Consider the following 21,920-nt stretch of genomic DNA (forward strand, 5'->3'; position numbering starts at 1 on the left):
ACTGCTGTAGTCTGCTATGCTTAGTCTAATGAGTGGCCATCACAGGAGATGGAGAAGTGCATGCAGAGGCTTCTTAGCTCTGAGGATCCACAGCTATAGCAGAGGGAGAAGTCAGATTGAAGTAGTTTCAGTGGAAGCCTCAGCTAACTCTGCACTGAAGATAGGATGACCCTTTAGGGCTTTCCTGAGCAGGCCAAGAGGGCAAGGCCTTGATATTTTCCTGTCACTAAGTCTTTGGAAGTGAGCTTTCCAGAGAAAGCATTATGAACTTGAGCAAAGTGACTGTGGAAATCTCTGGAGACTGAGTTTCAGGGGCTTCCTGCCAACAGCACACCCAGCAGCCAAAGGACTAAGTGCCTTATTTTTAAAGGGAGATGAAAATGTCTATGTTTTTGGGAAGTACATGAAACACATACAGGAATGAATATAATATATAGTCTCAGTTGCCATGAACAATTATAAAGGTCAACACAAAAACATTTGAAAAGTGGCATTTGAGGAAATAAATTGAGGAGTGTTCAAATGAGAAAGTAAAGTACTACTTCTGTGGAAGTAAAATTTGAGTAGTTATTTGAATGACATGAAGGAGTAGCCCATGTGAATATTTGGCAAAAAAGTGTTCCTGAACTGAGCACGGACATGTCTATAATCCCAGTGACTCAGAAGACTTGAGGCAGAAGGATCAAAGATTTGAGGCCAGCTTCAGTGATTTGATGAGACCTTGTCTCAAAATAAAAAATGAAAATGAATGAGAATATAGCTCAGAACATCCCAGGTTTAATGACCAGCACCAAAATAAAAAAGTGTTCCTGGAAGAGGGGATGAGAAGTACAAAGGCCCTGAGGCAGGTATAAACTCTTTTTTAAATCTAAGGAATAACAAGGAGACAAGTGAAGAAAGTAAGAAGGTGGTAGATGAGGAAAGAGAAGTATGTCAGCCTTGTTGAAAATGGCAAGCACTTTGGATTTCCTATAGATATGATAAAAAGCCATTAGAGGAAATTGGTTAAAGAGTGACATGCTCTGAATTATATCTTACTGGGTTAATCAACTTTCTTCTGCTATAATGGAGTACCACAGGCTAAATAATTTGTAAAGAATAGAAATTTCTTTGGCTCATGGTTCTGGAGTCTGGGAAATCTGAGAGCCTGACACTGGCATTTCATGAGGGCCTCTGTGCTGCATTGTAACATGGTGGAAGGGCAAGCCAACAGGCATAAGACAGAGAAAAATCAGGCTGAACATATCCCATTTATCAGGAACCCACTCCCCTGATTACTAACCCACTTCTATGATAATTTCCATTCCCATGACATAATCATATCTTAAAGGTCTCCCCTCATAATACCATTATGGTGGCAGTTAAATTTGAATGTGAGTTTTGGAGGAGACATTCTTGGAGCTAAAGGTGGAGGAGAGAATTTAAGAAATTAGTGAAGTAATAAAGATCAGAGCTGATAGTGGCTTTAACCAGGGAGCTTTCAGTCAAGGAAGTGAGAAGTGGTTGGATTCTAGATATATTTTAAATGTACAACTGACTATGCATGAAAGTGGAGAAAGAGAAGTCACAGGTGATGTTTAAGCAACTAATTTTAGACAATCTGTGCTTTACTGATGAATGGATTATCATTGGCAATAAAAGTAATGGAGAAGTAAAAAGGAGTACAATCAGTTAATGAAATTCATCCAACTCCCCAAAGAATCATTTCAGTCCATAGTTAAAATACAGATTGAGTCTGGATTCTTCCAGGAGAAATACTACTCTTAAAGAACTCAGACTCTTGTTAACAGCCACTGAGGATGGCATGGAAGCTCATCTACTTAAGAAATGAGCATCTAATGCTAAGAGGCATCAAACACAACATCAGCCCATTCTGGACTCTGAAAATTGTGAATCTCTTTCCTCAGGGTGGCCTTTCCACCACCATCAGGACACAGGAAATCTACAATATCTGTGTCACAGATAATGGTGGCCACTTCAAATTCAGTGTAACTGGAATCCAAACAGGAATATGTGATTTTTAAAAACCCTTCCTCTCCTTTCTGTCTGAGGGAGTCAGTTATGTAATGTGTGGACATTGAACATCCTTTCCAAGAAGGGACCTGTCTAGTGATCTGGGTGCCATCTCAGTGCATCAGATTGCAGGAATCTTGGCTCCGTATCAGTCTATTGGTGTTGGCTGGGTCAAAACGAAAGTTGAAATTCCTTTCCACTTGGGTAATCAATAAATCTATATTTCTTAAGACAGTGCATGACTCTTCTCTTTTGCTGGCTGCGAATAACCTCACCCACGATTCAGAAGTTACATCAACCATTCTTTTTTTTAACAGCTTAATTGAGATATAATCAACTTATCCACTTAGAATGTACAATTCAATTCTGAGTAGGTAATTTTCTTTGGTTGTACTGGGGATTAAATCCAGGACTCATATACATGCTAGGCAAGCACTTCAAACACTAGGTTACATTGCTAGCCCTAGTAGGTAAATTTTTATTGATATATAATATACATACAGAAAAAGGGATAAAACGTAAATGAGCAGCAGCTTCATAAATGTTCATAAAGTGAACACAACCATGAAGCCAGTACTCAGGCCAAGAAACAGAACATTACCAGTTCCCAGAGACCTCCTCATGTTCCCTTACAGACATTACCCTGTCCTCAAGGATAACTGCTATATCAACTTCCGTCACCATAGATGATCTTGCCTGTTTTCAAACTTTATATGAAATAAAATTCTGCAGTATTTAGTTTTTGAGTCTAGGTTGTGAACCTATAACTGGAATTCACACCCATGTTTTTAGGGGTAGCTGGATGGTTCATTGTCATTGCTACATGGTGTTATGAGTCAAAGTTATGTGTATACACAGCTTTAGTAGATAGTGCCAAACAGTTTCCCAAAGTGGTTATACTATGTTACCTTCCCATTTGTGGAGAATAAGTGTTCTGGTTGCTTGTGAACCACAACAAACTGTTGATATTGTTATTAGGCTTTCTTAGTCTCAAATTCTGGAACTTTGTGGGGGGGCACAGATAAGCTTAAAGTACATTCTTTTGTCAGTATATACAAAATTACTATATATGTGCACTCTACTGGAGAGACTCCATGGCTTCAGCAAATTTTCAGAGGACTCCTTGTTCCAGCTCATAAAGCTGAAATTCAAGCTCTATCACTCCTATGTGCAGTTTATTGTATATCAAATCAATCATGCTTCAATAAAGCTCTTTTTAAAAAAAAGAACTTGAACTCTAAATACACAAACCTGAGGTTAAATTCTGATCCTACCACACCCAGTCATGCAACTTTGAGTTACCCCATCTCTCTGTGCTTTGGAAGTTATCTGCAAAATAAAATACACTATTAACACACAATCACTCACTGGCTTGTTGTGAGTATTAAACTAAATAATTTAATTTAAACTGTTAGCTCAGTGTCTGACAATATAATTAAGAAGGTAGGAAGCTCCAGGATCAAAAGCATTGACCTCTGAATGTCTGAATTGAAATCTTGCTGCCACTTATTGGTGTAAGAATTTCATCTCCTTCTCTGCCTCAGTTTCTCCATATGAAAATGACAATATTGTGACTGTCTCATAGGGTCATTGTGAAGTGCACAGAGTACATGTAATATGTACCAGACAGGGCCTATATAGAGGAGTATTCAATGTTATTGGTTTCATTTTTGTTATTATTACTAAAGGGCTTTGCTTATTTTTCTTATCCCCAAATTCCCCATTGATCCCTATATGAATAATCACAGGCCTTTTGCATGCTGGGGTGCTTCTGGCAGATCCCCAAAGCAAGACTTTCCCATTGTTTGGTGCAATAAGAAGACAGTGTTGATGCCAGGTCTGGGCACTCAGAAAGATGAATGAGGGCCACAAAGAAGCATGTGAACAGAGGAGGGAAATATTTGCTTAAGAAGAGTCTTAAGCAAATATTCCCCCCTCTCTTATCCCATGGAAAAGTCCTCCAAATTAGTTTATGGCCCAGGCATAGCCCTAGTTGGTGGCTGTAAAACTTATTGAGTTATAAAGGGACAGGCACCCTACCCTAGGTCCCCATGGCTAAAAATGTTTCCATGGTTATCAGAGGAGACATCCTGAGAGAAAGATGTCTTTCCCCAGGATCTGGATCTAAGAAGGACTAGACCACCTGTCCTTATTGGCAGGGACTGGGGCCAGCATCAAGCATAAGATGGCAAAGGGGCTTCTCTAATTTGACAAAAATTGGGGTTTGAGGTCTTGGCTTCCAGAACAAAAGTCAGGAGGACAGGACACATGAATCATTGAAGTTGATATTAGAAATGCTTGCCTCCTCAAGCCAGCCTGTTTTTGTTAAGTAAAGATTCTAGAAGGCAGAGTTCAGATGTCTTTACTGAACATGACAAGTCTTTACAGGCTCTAAAATAAGGTCACATGAGCATTAGTTTGGTTGCTGGTTTTCAGCAAGTTTGTTTTAAAAAAGCCCAAACATAAATCTTCATGCTAAGAATTCAGATTAAAAGATTTGTATTAAAAAGATTAATAATAATGGGAACATGGATTTATGAGCAAGAAGTGATTGTATAAATGACAGTTCATTTATCACAATCACAAAACCATCAGCAACATTCATCTAGTGTGTGTACTCTCCGTACTGTGTATAATCTCAGTTCATTCCTACCACACAAATTTGAGATAGGTACCATGATTCTTATTCTAAATATAAGAAAAAATAAAGATTACATGTGTGACTGGGGTAGAGGATTTGCCTAGAATGCTCAAGACCCTCAGTTCCTTCCCTAGCACTGCAAAATAAATGAATAAATAAAATAAAGATAAGCTTATAAATGTTGAGTAATTTGCCTGTAATCAGATAGCTATCACATTTCAGAGCCAATTTGAGTAAATTCTGTTAGTCTCTTAAAATACCATCCCTTCTCATGAGGTTCTATATTAGCACCTCTCAAACTTTTACATTCTTTAAAATTATTAAGAATCCCAGGTAGCTCTGGTTGACATGACTCTATCTATATTTCCCATACTAGAAACTGAAATAGTGAATCTTTAAAATATTTATTAACCCATTTAAAATAATCATAATAATACTATTACAAATTAACATAGTCTATTTTTATGAAAAAGTTGGTTTCTAAAGCACAAAAGAATGAGTGGCATTAACTTACATTCTTGTGTACTGTTCCCATCTGGCTTAATAGGACATCTGGATTTTCATATATGCTTTGGCATTCTTTCTGTTGCAATCCGTTATTTTGGCTGGAATATATGAAGAAAATTTTCCCTTGTATGGATGTGTTGGAGTGCCGAAGTCTGGCTTGGCACAAATCAGGAGCCACTTGTCAAAAAGAAACTAACTTTATTTTTAGAACTACAAACGCCAAACAAAACAGCTCCAGGGAAAAACCCTCAGAGCCCAACTGCCACCACCGGCTTCCACAAGCCTCTCCCCCCCACACCAGCCTCTCAACCTCCCACAATCCTCCTCCTCTTGAGGCCGATTGGCTGGGTTGCATGGGCAGAGCCAAAGAAGTCACCCAATGAGCAGCTCCGTGGAGGAGCCAATCAGCTAGATGTTGCTGGGGCCGCTGTGAGCCAATCATCAGCTGGCAGTCTGAAGGGCAGGGAAACAGCCCAATGAACATCACTGCAGAGGAGCCAATCAGCTAGATGTTGCTGGGGCAGTCTGAAGCTTGCTGGCAGCTGGAAGTTTGCTGGGGCCCCTTTGGCTGTGGCTCTCAACATTGGAGAAAAGGAGAACCTCAACTACACCATAGGTGCATTTCAGGAACCCTAAAAGGTCTTTAAACCCCAGTTTGAGAACTGCTAGGCTCTGCATATTATGGAATATTATGTAATAATCAAGAAAAGTATGCTTAACAAGCATCAATGACTGGAATGGGAAGTATTTAGGATATAACATTGACTGAAAATTAGAAGGACAATAATTGCATGCACCAGAAGACCTCAATTGTAAAGTGTATAAATTGAATGAAAGAATAAAAGAAATATTTTGAAGTGTTAATAAGCCAAGATGGATTTTTTCTTGGCAGGATTGTGAATAATTATTTTTATAGTTGTTTTTGCTATCTAGAATTCCACAATGGATAAAACATACATGCATATTCATACATGTGTGCATGTGTATGTGCATATGTGTGTGGCCATTTACATCAAGTGAAGCTCCTGACTAGGCACAGCAGTGGGGATATATGCTCTTCAGTCCTTTCTGACTCTTTCACAAGTACTCATTCTCCTTGAAGTGTCCCCTATAGAGCTCTGGATTGTTTAGAACTCCTATCATCTCTTTTTCCCTGTTTCCACTTCACTGTTCCTTCTAGGGAGCCCAGAGGACAACTTCCTTTCAAATACCAAAATTCCTATGTTGATGTTCCTTTCTCAACGTGTTTGCTACAGATGATTTTTATCATAGGGATTTTTACATGAGGCATTACTGTGTGTTTATGGGCTAATGAATGTTTCCTGACAATTGTCAGAATACCCCATTCTACACACACCCCCCACACGTACACATGCACATACACTTTTGACCTACACAGATACTATAAATTAAATTGAATTTCCAGTAGCTTCTGCTCTTGAGCTATGAGATCCCAAACTAGTCATTTAAACCTATCTGTGCTTTATTTTCTTCACACACAAAAGAAATAAATAACTTCTATTGGGCTACCTCACCGGGCTATTTTGAGGATAAAACAAAAATATTGGATAAAATTGGACTTTGTAACAGGTACATCCTGACCTGGGGGATTATTCTGAGTTTTTTTTTTTTATGATTTCTTCAGAAGGACAAGCCTCCTTGGACAGTGTTCAAACTAGTAACAATCGGTTATCTCTTTCTCCCATGGCCAAATCAGAAGTTCAATCACCTTCCAGTGGCTTTGCTTGGGTAAACTTAAGAACTTAGACATTTCCTCCCTATCTTGATTATTCCCTGATCCTGAAGATTTTTTTAACTGAGTGTAACAATAGATCTTTCCTGTGTTTAATAGAAGCTTTTCCTAGTCTTATAAAAGAATACTTGCTTTTATGAATCTAGCTAAGCTAAGCCATTATCTCTTTGGATGTGACCACTGAGGACTGTTAGTAAATTAGTGCCTACAAGATGCTTCTTCTAAATGGTGCTTTTTACATATAATTTAGTTTCAATTTATTCATACAGAGTCATTTATGGAGGTCACTTTCCACTGATTTTGGGGTTCTAAACACACCCGCTTTCTAAGAGTATTCCATAATTAGGAGGGTTTTGGCAGCTGGTCTCTGATATCATTGCTTTGCTGTTGGGGAAATCTCACTGTGTTTGGGACTCCATTGAAAAAGAGTCTCTATACTTCAGCTGGGTTGACATTTCAACTGGGCCACTGAGCTAGAATCTGTCAAATGAAGCATTGGAAGGGGCCCTCTAGACCCTATTACACCACTTCCACATGACCCGTACTAGACAAAGATCTTATCCCTGGGGAAGAGAGGGAAGTGTGGTGGAGAAATACCCATTTCACAAGGTGTTCCAAGTGGAAGATTAATGTAGACAGTGGAACAGGATACTGTTATTGAGTGGGGCTCCGTGTGTATTATGATTTGTCAGTTGAAACTGCCCTTATCCAAAACTTATCCTTCATCTTTTCTCAGGCCAGGTTCCATGAGTCAAATTGAAATTCTCTCTTTCTGAAATAATTTTCTTTGTGTTCCTACCATGGCTATTGGGGGCAGGCCTTGGTGATGACCAGCAAACATGTGTTAGCCAAATTTGCTGTGCTCACACTCTTCTTCAAGTCATATGCTGGGCATTTCTGGCAGAACCAATATGCTTATGAAATCAAACAACAACAACAGAAATCTAAATAATTAAATTGTTTAGCTGAGTATGAACTTCTTCCCCTCCATCTTTGTCTTAAGGGATTTTCAAACAAAATTGGTGCTATTCTTCCCATGTCAGGAGTGGCTATTCAACCTGCTTGTGGTTTCATGTTTCATATTGCCTTTACCTATGGGACACATTGTCATTCCCTTTGAACAAGTGTGTGTATGTGAAAGGTAGAAAAGAGGAACAGGGGCTGGCACTATTCTGAGGGTGGAGATCTGCAGAGGTCAATGGTGTTTCTGGGCTCAATGGGGGGCTTAAAACAATGATGTTAATATTAATGTAGAAGACCAGAGTACAAAATATCAATTTAGAAATCAGGACATTGTGTATCAAACAAATATTAAGTTCAAGGTTACACAGATGAGATATCAAACATATATAGGGAACCTACTATGTGCCAGTGGACTACACCTGCAGGTCCTGAGCATATAAAAGATAATTGTCACGATGTCAGCTGCAATAATGACGCCAACATTGAGAATTTCCAAGTGCCGGTCACTGACTAAAGTAACTTATATGGATCAACTCATTTCATCTTCCCAATATGTCTCTGATGTAGTTACTATAATCACATTTTACAGTCATGTGAACTGAAGCACAGAGAGGTTAAGCAATATAACACAGATAGTGAATGGAAGAACCATGATTTGCTCTAAGGAGGTTGGCTCTCTTGCAGCTTAGAGCCCAGTAAGTAACACAGAATGATAAACGCATGAGGTAGGGACAGTGGGGTTAGAGGCAGGTGAAACATAAACAGAGATGCTCACTGCAATGGTTTGACTAATGCTTCCAAAATTCACATTGAAACATGATCTCCAAATTCATATGTGGATGGTATTTGGAGGTAGGGTTTCTGGGAGGGATTTGGGTCTAGTGAAGAGGAAGAGAGACCTGAGCTGACACACACTTGCTCTGTCTTGCCATGTGATGCCCTCCACTACTTTACGATGCAGTACAAAGGCCATCACAGATGCCAAGCAAACACCAGCACTATGCTCTTGGATTTCCCAGCCTCCAAAACCATGAGCCAAATAAATGGCTACTCTTTACAAATTACCCAGCCTCAAGTATTTTGTTACAGCAACACAAAACAAACTAACACACTGCCTAGCTCAGCTATTTATGGTAACTTTGGAATACTTCCTGGGGGAAGATGATAGGGTCTATGGAGGTTACATTTACAGAAAGAGTGATATCTGGGGCCCTGGGATATTAAGCAACTGACTTGCTCTTTGTCAGTCAATTTAAGAAAGACAGAGCTAGAATGGGAATTCACATCTGCTTTGGGGAGAATAATCCCATAGATCAACCCACAGATATCTACCGAGTAATTTCTGTGTGCTGAGCTCTAATAGAGGAAGCATAAGAAGAGGTTTTATTTAAAAATTTTTTTTTGCAGTGCTCAGGATCAAACCCAGGACCTTGTGCCTGCTAGAAAAGTACTATGCCACTGAGTTAGACCTTCAACCCTGATATATCGGGATTTTAAAATTTTTTTCATTCATTTTTTTTTTTTGGTCTTGTACTTGTTTTTTTTTTTTTAATTTTTAATTTTTTTATTGGTTGTTCACAACATTACAAAGCTCTTGACATATCATATTTCATACATTAGATTGAAGTGGGTTATGAACTCCCAATTTTACCCCAAATGCAGATTGCAGAATCACGTTGGTTATACATCCACAATTTTACATACATTTATTTTTATATAGGTTTGAGGATTGAACCCAGTGCCTCAAATGTGCTAGTCAAGCACTCTTCCATTGAACTACATTTCAGCTCCATAAATAAGAAATGTGGTGGTTAATTTTATGTCTTAACTTAGCTAGATCCCACTACCCAGATATTTGGTCAAATATCATTCTAGATGTTTCTGTGAAGGTTTTATTTTCTAAGATGATATTAACATTTAAATCAGTAGACTTGGAATAATGCAGATTACCCTCCAAAATGCACTTGAACTTCATTCAATAGAGGCCTTAAGAGAAAAAGATTTATGTCTGGGGTGTAGGTCAGTGGTAGGGCATTTTCCTATCATAGGCAAAGCCCTGTGTTAAGTACACAGTGCATGCACACATGCACATGTGCGCACACACACACATACACACACACACACACACACACACACACACACAGATTTGACTTCCTTTGGAGAAGAGAGAATTCTGCTAACTGACCGCTTTCAAATTTGAACTGCAGCTCTTCCTCAATTGTTTCTCTAGAGAACCCTGACTGAGAAGAACTCTTTCCTATGAATCTTATGGGCTTTGTTGGTGAGAGAAGCTCAACACAGCTACACAGCCACATAGCCACAGAGTTAATAAAATAATGAGCATGAAATCTCCTCTTATTTCACAGCTCTGGTTTCTCTGCTTACAAAATCAATACAAGATGAATCTTTATGGAATGACTCAGGTGTTGTGAGATTTGGGTTGACTGAGAACCTTGAGTTATTCCAATTTGGTTGAAAGATGCTGTCAGAATGCACAGCTGACTTCCAACTCAAAAGTTTTAAAATTGATCCAAAGTATTTTTTGTTTATGTCCCTAAACTGTCATGAACAAGTTAAAACTCTAAGACATGATTTGTGCACTGACTTATCTTTAATCCTTTGCAGAGATGTGTTCCCTTTATCTCTGTGTCAAGGTTTCCCTGTAGAGAGAACCAGGTGGTATAAAAATGTCCTGAGGATAAGCCTGAAGTCGTCTCATCTTTCTGCTTTGATTTTACCAGTCTCTGGCAACTTCTGTATTGATCTTGAGAGAGCTTGCTGGGCCCCATTTTGTGATTATTCTTACAGATTGTTGCATTTCTGCAATTGGTTTTTTATCCACTTCTAAATTGTATAATGTTTATACTTGTAACTTTTTGATTCTCTGTGAACACAGGGGCTCACAGGGGTTCCTGATTCTGATATTTACAGGCATTATTGGCAAATATGACTTTTGGTAACCTTCTTCTGTATGTATGTACTGGCATTTAAATTTTACATGGTAAGGATGCCGCTTTCAGAGAGAAACCTCTCTATTGTGCTTGGTTTGATATCAAATTTATGTGGTGAACAGAAGATTTTACTGGAAATCTCTGCTAAAACGTTAAATAGGCCAGGCACAATGGTGCACACCTGTAATCCCAGTGATCTGGGAGGCTGAGGCAGGAGGGTTGAGAGTTCAAAGCCAGCCTCAGCAAAAGCAAGGTCCTAAGCAATTCAGTGAGATCCTGTCACTAAATAAAATACAAAATAGGGCTGAGAATGTGGCTTAGTGGTTGAGTGCCCTAAGTAGCCTCCCCCTCGGGAAAAAAAAAAAAGTTAAATTAGGATTCTAAGGACACAAGGAGCCAAGAATTGAGGGTATGTTACATATTGATCACTAACATGATTTTGTTGGCTGACATTTACCAACTTGGAAGATTTAACTACACTTACATTATAGCTAATGTTTCTTTCAAAAAGTATTTTGTGTCTCACAGGGCAAATCATACCCCTTCAGAGGCCCATTCCCACCAGTGTGGAATCCAATTACCTACTTAGATCATAACAACTTTTGGAGGACAATGGATGACATGGGGCAAGAGGTAAAGTTTCCCAGAGCTTCTTTGATGGTATTTGTATTTTTCTAATCTATTACCCATCTCCCATGCCTTACACATTGTGAGCACATAGTAACAATCAGTAAAGATCTGTGAAATGAATAAATTTGTTTTTAACCTCTAAAAGAATGAGATGTCAAAAGACTGCTATTTGTATACTACTGATGAGCTATAGAAGATTATGTATGGCTCAGCCTTCCTGAGAAGATGTTTCTAATTTAGAAAATCCTCAGGACACTGCAAAGACTTCTGGATCTTTTATTCTACACTGTGCCCAAACCTGAAGCCCATAAGTAAACACATGTAAAGCCTAACTGAAGACTCTGATTTGTTGATTTAGTGAAGCTGTCTGGTTCTAGTTAAAGAGTTAAATTTAAAAATGTTCTCTGTAAATTAGTAAGTTAGTACAGTATCTCCCCCTTATCCATGGATTTACTTTCTGCATATTTAGTTACCCATGGTCAAATATGGTCTGAAAATATTAAATGGAAAATTCCAGAAATAAACAGACCCTATTCACCTTTTATTAAAATACATTGCTAAAAATTATTCTATTTTGTTTACATTATTAATCTCTTACTGAGCCTAATTTATAAATCAAACTTTAATTATAGATGTGTATGTATAGGAAAAACAAGGCATATACAGGGTTTGCTACCATCTGTGGTTTTAGGCATCTACTTGGGGACTTGGAACATATCCCCCATGGATTAAGGGGGAAGTACTGTGATCTGTTCTTGGAAATAGCCTGAATACAGCATACTTTTATTTTTTGTGCAGGAAGTGTTATTGTTATGTACAGGTTGAATAGTATAGATACTTTAGCAGGAAACCTACAAAGACAATGTTGTTTATGCAGTGCAAGAAACTATTGGAAGAATTTGGAAAACTTGCATTTTTTCCTTTGAGTTTTTAATACTGTTTAAATAGTTATTTAGAGTGGAAAATTACTGTTGTCTTTCTCCTTCAAATCCTAATCTGAATATAGATTCCCAGTGATGCCCCATGGAAGGCACCCCTTGCAGAAGAGTGGGACCACATGACAATGAAGGAGCTGCTAAACAAGATCTGCTGGACTGAGTAAGTAAAAAAGGACTGAGATGTAGCTCAGTGTAAAGAGACATTGGATTCAATTTCCAGTACTAAAGAAAATTTAAAGGAAGATAACTATATATCCAATTTCCTTCTTTGGAACAGTTTTGCATCATGAAGGTGGTACTAACCCATAGGGTACTCAGAACAGACCAGAATGTGTTGCCTACTTTCCTTAGAACAGCTTAATGATCTCATTTTCTTAAAGATCTCATTTTCAAGTTGTTGATATAGGAATATTTTTGTATTCTGAAGGTCAGGTGCACAGATGATTAGCTTATGCATTTGAAATACCTTTTGTGATGTTGGGCAACTCCTTGAAGTTTGAGTAGGACTTTCTAGGCAGTTCATAACTGTAGGGGAAACATGTGATTGGGACTACCATTATCCTTTATCGAAAAACATGTAGTATTGAGAGGAAGTATTTATGAATCAAATATTAGAATCTTATTGTTGGTGCTAGAAACTGTATAAAAACTGTGAGGAGTATTTAGACAAATGGCATAAAGAGGCCTGACCACTTCTAGACAGCAGAGACAGTGGAAAGAATTGTGGGGGCTGTAATTCAAGCACATGGGGAGTTTGTGGTCAACAAAGTGAGAGAAACGGAAGCCAAGTTCAAAGAGACGGTCCTCTTATGTTGAACAACAGAAGTGAGAATTGTATTTGGCTTTGGGGTTAAAATTCTCTAGGCATTGGGGGGGGGAAACAGAGTACTGACAATCAAACAAAAATATGGTTTTAATAAATATCTGAATCTGAGGTATAGAAATACTCAAAAGCCATTCAGTTTGCATATTTTTCAATATAATTCTTAAAGAAGAAGCATGAAAAGAACAAAGAGAAATTAAGCATACAGGAGGGAGAGGAAGAAAGCCAATTTAAAAGCATCATTTTTAAAAGGGAAAACCTAAAAGCCAAAAAAATAAAAGATTTACTGAATTAATTATGGCACATTCCAAACATTGAATACTATAGAGTCTTTTAAAATTATGTTGTAGAGTAATACTTAATGGTTTGAAAACTCATAATATTAAACACACAGAAAAGTAGGCTGTCATAGAGTATTACAGTGGGATATATGATCTCATTTCTAAAAAAGAAGCTGCTTATATGTGCACTGCAAAACAATAGAGATCCATTAAAATGTTTTTAACATTTAATATTATAACACAGACATTTATTTCAAGATTGTTTAAAGACATTACATTATTAAAATTATTCATCAAATATCACATTTCATAGTTGGAGAATATTCCATGGAGAGCAAATATCATAATGTATTTAATCCGTTATCATTCTGTTGGACATTTTTATTACTTCTACTTTTTATTCTTATTATTATATAATTAATCTCTGTAAGAAACATATTCGTGCTTCTCCTATGTCTTCAGCCTTTGAGAGTAACCCTATCTGGAATAGTAAAATCATTTGTCATGAAATCAATGCCTAGCATTAATTGTATACTTTAAAACACATGTCTAATGCTATTTAATTCTTCTTATGAGAACATAGTTTGAAATATAACTTATTATAACCATAATAAGGTTGTATCATTGATTTTTAAATGCTATACTTTAGATTTCCAAAATACAGTCATTATATAATCATCTGCATTGTTTTATAACTTCTGTTATGAAAAGTTTTTTATAAATTCAGTTTGATCTTTTCTCCCCATAAACTCCTTGAAGATTGGGCCAATTATAATTCCTTATAATTGTAGAGATTTGAGATTTTCTATCATTATTCTTGGCCTAGTTGTCCACTTAATTAATACTGTAGGTTGTTGACTAACAAAATTAAGCATTCTGAGATATTAGGAGTTTGAAAATACAAGGCAACTCTCTAATTCTTCCTAAGCAAGATACACACAGGATCATTTGCTGGTTTTATTATTTTTTATCTTTTTTTCTTTTTATACATGACAATATGGTATATTTTGACACGGAGTATATCTTATTCTATTAGGATCCCAGTCTTGTGGATGTACATGATGGTGAGATTCACAGTGGTGTATTTATGTATGTACCTATGAAAGTGATGTCGGATTAATTCTACTTTCTTTCCTATTCCTATCCCCTCTTCCTTCCCTTCATTCCTCTTTGTCTAATCCAATGAACTTCTATTCTTACCTCCACCCCTGTTGTGTGTTACCATCCACATATCAGAGAGAAAAAGAAGTAATCAGAATATTCAACCTATTGTGATTCAAACTAAAGCACAATCATACATTCAAAGACTAATGTTGATCATTCTTTCAGTTTTTGTCATTTATAAAATGCTCTTCAGGAACACAAATTATACTTCTTTCCTTTTTCCATACATGTATTAGTGAATTATAGTTGTACATAATAGTAGGATTTGTATTTACATATTTGTACATGTACACCATATTACGATATAATTTGGCCAGTATCTTTCCCAGCATTTCTCCTCCCCCATCCATCTGGTCCCTTTCCTCTACTGATCTCCCTTTGATTTTCATGAGATCCACTCCCACTTTTCTTTTCCTTTTTCCTCTTTAGCTTCCTCATATGAAAGAAAACATATCACCTTTGACCTTCTGAGTTTAACTTATTTCTCTTAACATAATGGTCTCTAGTTCCATCTGTTTTCCTGCAGATGACATACGTTCCTTCTTCTTTATGGCTGAACAAAACTCCATTGTGTATATATACTACAACAAATCATATTTTCAATATGATCACAGCTGTGATCAGTTTTAGAAAACCTATGCCTATCAAAACATATCAAAATGAGACTGGTAATTATATTTTTGGGTGTAGAATATGGAAGATACCCTTCCCTTATATTTTTATCTTATGAGTTTTCCAATTATCTAATATACATATTTTTCATGTAGAAAAATGTTATAACATTTATCTCTCAAAAAGTCAACAGAGCAAAACCAAAAATATTACACTAGTTTTCTCGACCTTCCATACTCAAATATTGTTCAGCTCATGCCCTTTCTTCTGATGGTCCCAGAGTAAATCAAATAAAGGATTAGAAATGGATAGCCCACCCGAGAGAATTAAAGTTGTCCCTGCCTTATCTACACCTTGGCTTTCTGTGGTCTCAGTTATCCATTGTCAACCTCCATCTGAAATTATTATTTTTCAGGATTTTTTTAGAAAGAGACTTTAGTCACATAACTTTCATTGTAATATATTATTGTAATTGTTTGATTTTATTACTAGGTATACTATTTTATTACTAGGTATTACTAGGTTCATCTCTTCCTGTGCCTAATTCATAAACTGAACTTTATCATGGTATATATAGGGAAAAAACAATAAATACAAGTTTTGGTACCATCTAAAGTTCAGACATTCACTAGGGATCTTAGAGTGTATCCCCTATGGATAAGGGTGGACCACTATACTTTTAGGTCTCCCTTCATTTCAAACTAGGATTATTTCTTTCCCACCAAATTGATGACAGGAGCAATTAGAATCTCAACAGCATTTTTGTGTTTAATATTGGTTGTCTAGCTGGTTTCCCTGCTAAGATTTTATTATTTATGACTCCCTTTAGTCAATGTCTTGAATTTACCTATAAAATTAAGGTATAGAAAACAACAAAAGATATTTTCATTTTGAAGTACTATTTTAAGATAATGTCTGCATATTTGCTTTGGAAAGATGCTGCAAATTGATTTTGCAATTTCCATCCTATCAGTGATCATATTGAATCTTACCAAACTAATTCTAAGTCATTTCAATGTATATATAATACCATTTGTGGGATGGAATGATGGTAACTGTCACAAAAGTGCTGTCAGGTTGCAGACATTGTCAATAACTTATATGTTAGTCACAATCCTATAAATTTCCAGGGTTAATATACACTAAAGTAGAGATCTTCCCTTTGGTGGGTATCTGTTCTTTCAAGGTTGTGAGTTGACTAATGATAAATAATTTTGAAGTTTTAAAAACCTGAGTTTTGAGTAAGCATGATAGTGAGTCATGTAGTTATATATTATTAAACTCTCTGAGACTCAGTTTTCTGACTTGTAAACTGGGGAAAGCTAACAGTTATTTTACAGGGTCATGACAACAATTGAACAAAATAAAAAGTTTAAAGAAGCTGGGCAGGTTAGTGGACACCTGTAATCCCAGCAGCTCAGGAGGCTGAGACAGGAGGATCTTGAGTAAAAAAGCCAGCCTCAGCAACCTAGTGAGGCCTAAACAACTCAATGAGACTCTGTCTCTAAATAAAATATATAAAAAGGGCTGGGGATATGGCTCAGTGGTTAAGCACCCCTGGGTTCAATCCCCCATACCAAACAAAAAGTTTAAAGACTACTGAGTGTGGAAAAACTTAAACAAATAAAAAATGGTATAATTTATTTCACCTTTTGTCAGCATTATCAAGTAGAAAATTCTGCCTCAAGTGTAACTAAACTAACAATATGCAAACTTTACAACAAAGGCAAAACCGATATTGGTCCTTATTAAAGCTATCCCAGCGTAATCATTACTACTGAATTTTAGGGCATGTTAGATATAACCGAGACTTTTGAATTACATGAGATTGTTTAATTTCTGATGTGCTTCTTGACAGTATATATCCTCTAGCTATTTACATGCCAAGAAACCAAGCAAAGGTTCACCCTCTATGCTTTGTTAATTGCTGTCCCACTGGTCCAGCCTTTAAGCTTGTCTTCTGTTAGAGAGTAAAATAAATTGAATGGATAACTGTGACTAATTTTGCATTCAACACAGCACCTAGCATATCCTTTGTACATTAAGGATGTTTCAAAAACAGTACTTAACTAATAGTTCTTCTCATTTATTCATTCATTTAGGTCCCATCTCTCATAGGTTGATATTATAGTGGGGGAAATAGCAATAAATATAATAAATCAATAATGAAGATAATTTCAGACATTGAGAAGAGTTCTAAAGATACTGTACAATGTCAAAACAACAAAAAATGCCAAGATTCTGGGAATATGGAAGCCAATGCTCATTTTCACAGATAAATAAGAACACATCTTTCTTGGGAAAACATTAGAATGTGTGTTGGGGGGAGTTGAGGATGAGATAGAAGAGGTAGGCATGGGCTGTGTTACTTGGGGCTATCTTATTCTGGTTTTGATAGGATGCTAGTAGAGGGATTTAATAATAGAATGACATGACTTATTTTATATTTGAGAAAGAACCCCATAGTGGGGAAGGAGGTAAAGAGCATCTGTCTTCTAGTGTGATCAATGTATATAAGGTGAGGACAAGAGGAGGCAGAGAGGTTAGTCTGGAGGAGGCAATTTCAATGGTAAGAGATGACACTCATTTGGTGGTGGTGAAGGTAGAATGGTGTGTTGAGAGATGACTGGACTTCCTGATGGATTGAGTTGAGACAAAGTAATGGACAGAGAGAAAAATTAAGCTTGATTTCTAAGATGTTGGTTTTAGCTACTGAGTGAATGTTGGTGTGTTCCACTGAGATGAGGAATCACTGAAAAACAGTGGGTATGTGGGAACAAATTGTGACAGCATAGAATATGGTACACAAGCTGATTCTGAGTAAGGTATTTTGTTTAAGAGGAAGAGAAATCCCTAAACATCTGATGTCTTGTTTATAATATTGGGTTATATTGACATTTTCCTGCAACTTGTCAAGTTGTGCTAAATTTAGCCAAGAAAATGTATTATTTGAATAATTTCTAGATAATTAAGTTATACTCTCCTACATTTGCCAATTTTGCTGTTGCTTTTTCCTGAGCAGATCTGCAAAGAATCTTGCCACTCTCTTTGTGAACCTTTGTGTTACTGCGGAGACCCATGAGGTCTCTGCTCTCTGGTTCCTGTGGTATGTGAAGCAGTGTGGGGGCACAACTAGAATCATCTCAACGACCAATGGAGGACAGGTACCAATTAATTTCACCAACATCTCAACAGAAAACCACTACTACTTTCAATCATGAACTGCTGAAACTTGAGGCAGGCTTGTGGCTTTTAGTGTTTTATCATGGTTGCTCAGAGTGATATTTATAAGGAACAGTCTGTAATCAGGTAACCAGTGTAAGAACTGAGTAGCCAATGTAATTTTAGGATTAGACTTATCCCTTTTTATGTACTTTTGCCATTTCCATTTGTAGATATTTCCAATTATTGTTTGGTAAATCTGTAGACTATCAGATGGACATAACTTGAGCACTTCTTAGAAAGCTCAAAAAGAAAAGTTAGAAATGCATTTTCAAATTTAAAACACATGGAATTAATTCATTCATTCATTCCCCATTCCCTGAGCCCCAGTATTACATGAGACACTATGCTAGGCACAGTAGGAAGGGGATTAAAGTCCTTAGATAATCTGCTTAATAGTCACATTCATTTTCTTTTCCTTCTACTTTCTTTTCTTTTTCTCCCTCTTCCTTTTTACTCCTTCTTTTTCTTCCTGGATCTGTTTGAAATTTAAAAAAAAAATTAACTGAACTGAAAATTGGAAAAGAGTAGACAGCTCAACTGTGTACACAGGCAGGCAGAATATTTGGAATCTTTGGAACATTTGGAAGCAGGGCTCAGGACAAGTGGGTGCAGTGAGGTGAAATGACCTTGGTGACCACAGAAGCATCAGGAACTGTCCCAGGCTGACCTGTAGGGTGGGGTGTGGTGTGGAGGCAGGGATGTTCTGAGCCTCATTTATAGGGCAAGGCCTAGGTGAGCTCAGTCAGGTGGTAACCGAGTAGTAGTTTCACAAGACCCAACAGCTCAACAAAACAATGCAGAAGGGCTAGGCATAGTGGCACACACCTGTAATTCCCAACTACACAGGAGGCTGAAGCAGGAGAATTGTAAGTTCTAGGCCAGCTTGGGCAACTTAGTGAGAACCTATATCAAAATAAAAAATAAAAAGGGCTGGAATGTAGCTCAGTGGTACAGTGCTTATGTATACAAGGGCCTGGGTTCCATCCCAGTATTGCAAGGAAAATAAAAAGACTGGAGGTATAGCTCAGAAGTACAACAGTCCTGAGTTCAACCCCCTAAATCCACCCCAAATGCAAATAGGACATAGATCAGGGATAGTGGCAAGGCAGATGGGACCTGGAGATCATTCTAAGGATGTCCTGCTGAGATTGGATCCTGGAGATCTACAGGTTGCCTTGAACTTGATTTAGAAAACCTCTGATTTTATCAAAAGTCATCAGTCCCCAGTTAGAAAACAATGGTTAAAGATATGATTCACAACAGTTGTAATTCTACATCTCAGATTGAAGAGAAGCTAGGAAAACAAGCCGCTTAGAAATTTATACCCATTCTTGTATTTCCCACCTGCCTTTTTTCTTTCCAGGAGAGGAAATTTGTGGGAGGATCTAATCAAGTGACTGAGCGAATAATGGAGCTCCTTGGGGACCGAGTGAAGCTAGAGAGACCTGTGATCCACATTGACCAAACAGGAGAAAATGTCCTCGTGGAGACCCTAAACCACGAAACATATGAGGTAACTGAAACCCTTAAACAGGTAGAGGTGGGGAGACCAGAGTCTCATAGATAACCAAAGCTTACATAAAATCAAGAATATCTCAGCTGTCATAAACCCTTTGAGAAGGTAATGTTTGAGCACAGAACTGAAGAAAATTCTGGATTGAGCCACGTGTCTCTTGGGGGAGAAGATTGTTCCAAGTAGATGGAATGGCAAGTGCCAAGGTGAGAAAAAGTCTGGCATGATCAAGGAACAGCAAGGTGGTGAAAATGACAGAAGTAAGAGGAGTGAAGTTGGAAGATCAACATGAGGTGGAATCAGAAATGTACCAGGAGTCTGTTTCATGTATGACCTTGGATGTGACTGTGAGGAACTTGACTTTGACTCCAAGTGTAATGGGAAATCATTGGAGGTTTTGAACAATGAGGGTTTCTTTAGGTTTTAACAGGATCTTTTCAGTTTTGCTGTCGAGACTAAATGAGGACAAGGGTGAAATGAGAGAAGATCATTAGGGAAAAACTGAAACAACATACCAATGATGTTTAACCATGTTGCTTTTCTTTCAGGCAAAATATGTGATCAGCGCTATTCCACCCATTCTGGGCATGAAGATCCACTTCAACCCACCTCTGCCAATGATGAGAAACCAGCTGATCACTCGTGTGCCTTTGGGTTCAGTCATCAAGTGCATCGTTTATTATAAGGAGCCCTTTTGGAGGAAAAATGGTTAGTACTTTTCTCATATAAAGATTTCTGCAGAAGGTCTAACACACTTGGTGTCAATATAGGCATTTGCTTGTAACTATTTTTATTAAATAAACCCATCAGCACAAATTCTTGGAATTAACTTTCCTTGGTATCTGACCAACTCTTTAGTACAATTAGATATAACATTTATTTGATCCTCCCACAAAATCTTGGGAAAATAAATTAGTACCATTTTCTAATACTTTTTTGAAATATGACTTTGTAAAGCTATTTGCAGTGGTGGGAATTCTGGAAATTTCCAGGCCATCTCTCATTAATGTCAAGATTCTACCATATTAAATTAAATTAATTTCTTCATTCATATCTAGTCCTCATGGAGGACAGTACACATGGATGCTCATTGAAGTCCTCTATTTTGCAATGATAGAAAAGTTCTAGATCTACTTTATCCAACACACTAGCCACAGTCCACATGTGGATGCTGAACACTTGAAATGTAGCTAGTTAAATTAAGGAACCGAATTTTTCAATTCTATTTCGTTTTAGTAGCTAGCAGCTACTGCTTTGGACAACACAATGCTAGAGTCTTATCACATTTCCTTTTATCACGTCTCCTTTTCTTCCAAGTGGAGATCAGGAAAGAACAGTCAATCTCTGGGATTGAGAGCAAAGAGCAGGGTGGGCTGAAATGAGGAGCAACACAGCAGAAAGGAAAATGGCTGGAGACAAATGGGAATAATGTCAGTTTGGTCTCAGAGTAGTATTTTCTGTGTACAATCAGCCCTTTGTATCCACAGGTTCTGCATCCATGGATTCAGCCAATCACAGATCAAAGCTACTTGGATAAAAGCATTCAACCTTTGACTTTTTTCATTTACATTTTCCTGATTGCTAGAGATGCTAAACATTTCCTCATATTTTGTTGGCCATTTGAATTTCTTCTTTTGACAAGTATCTCTTTAGTTCTTTTCCCCATTTACTAATTGGATTATTTGTTCTTTTTTCTTTGGTGTTAAGTTTTTTTTGAGTTCTTTATATGTTCTTGATATCAATGCCCTATCTAAGGGGAATGTGGCAAAGACCTCCTATTTCCTAGGTTCTGTCTTCATGAACTTGTTTTCTTTGCTGTATAGAAGCATTTTAATTTGATGCCATCCTACTTATTGATTTCAGGTTTTATTTCTTGCAACTTAGGAATCTTATTAAAGAAGTCAAT

The 21,920-nt window shown here is 37.3% G+C and overlaps 1 protein-coding gene across 1 annotated transcript in view; it reads left to right on the plus strand.

Moving 5' to 3' along the window:
* The window catches only part of Maob (monoamine oxidase B), a 108,326-nt gene that overhangs the window by 67,018 nt on the left and 19,388 nt on the right, over positions 1-21,920 (plus strand). The window contains exons 4-8 of the mRNA XM_005323983.5: positions 11,357-11,461; positions 12,465-12,556; positions 18,299-18,440; positions 19,865-20,014; positions 20,563-20,722. Of these exons, the coding sequence (XP_005324040.1) occupies positions 11,357-11,461; positions 12,465-12,556; positions 18,299-18,440; positions 19,865-20,014; positions 20,563-20,722 (649 nt within the window). The remainder of the gene's footprint in view (positions 1-11,356; positions 11,462-12,464; positions 12,557-18,298; positions 18,441-19,864; positions 20,015-20,562; positions 20,723-21,920) is intronic.

This window comes from Ictidomys tridecemlineatus, chromosome X, assembly GCF_052094955.1.
Source record: "Ictidomys tridecemlineatus isolate mIctTri1 chromosome X, mIctTri1.hap1, whole genome shotgun sequence".
Lineage (NCBI taxonomy): Eukaryota > Metazoa > Chordata > Mammalia > Rodentia > Sciuridae > Ictidomys > Ictidomys tridecemlineatus.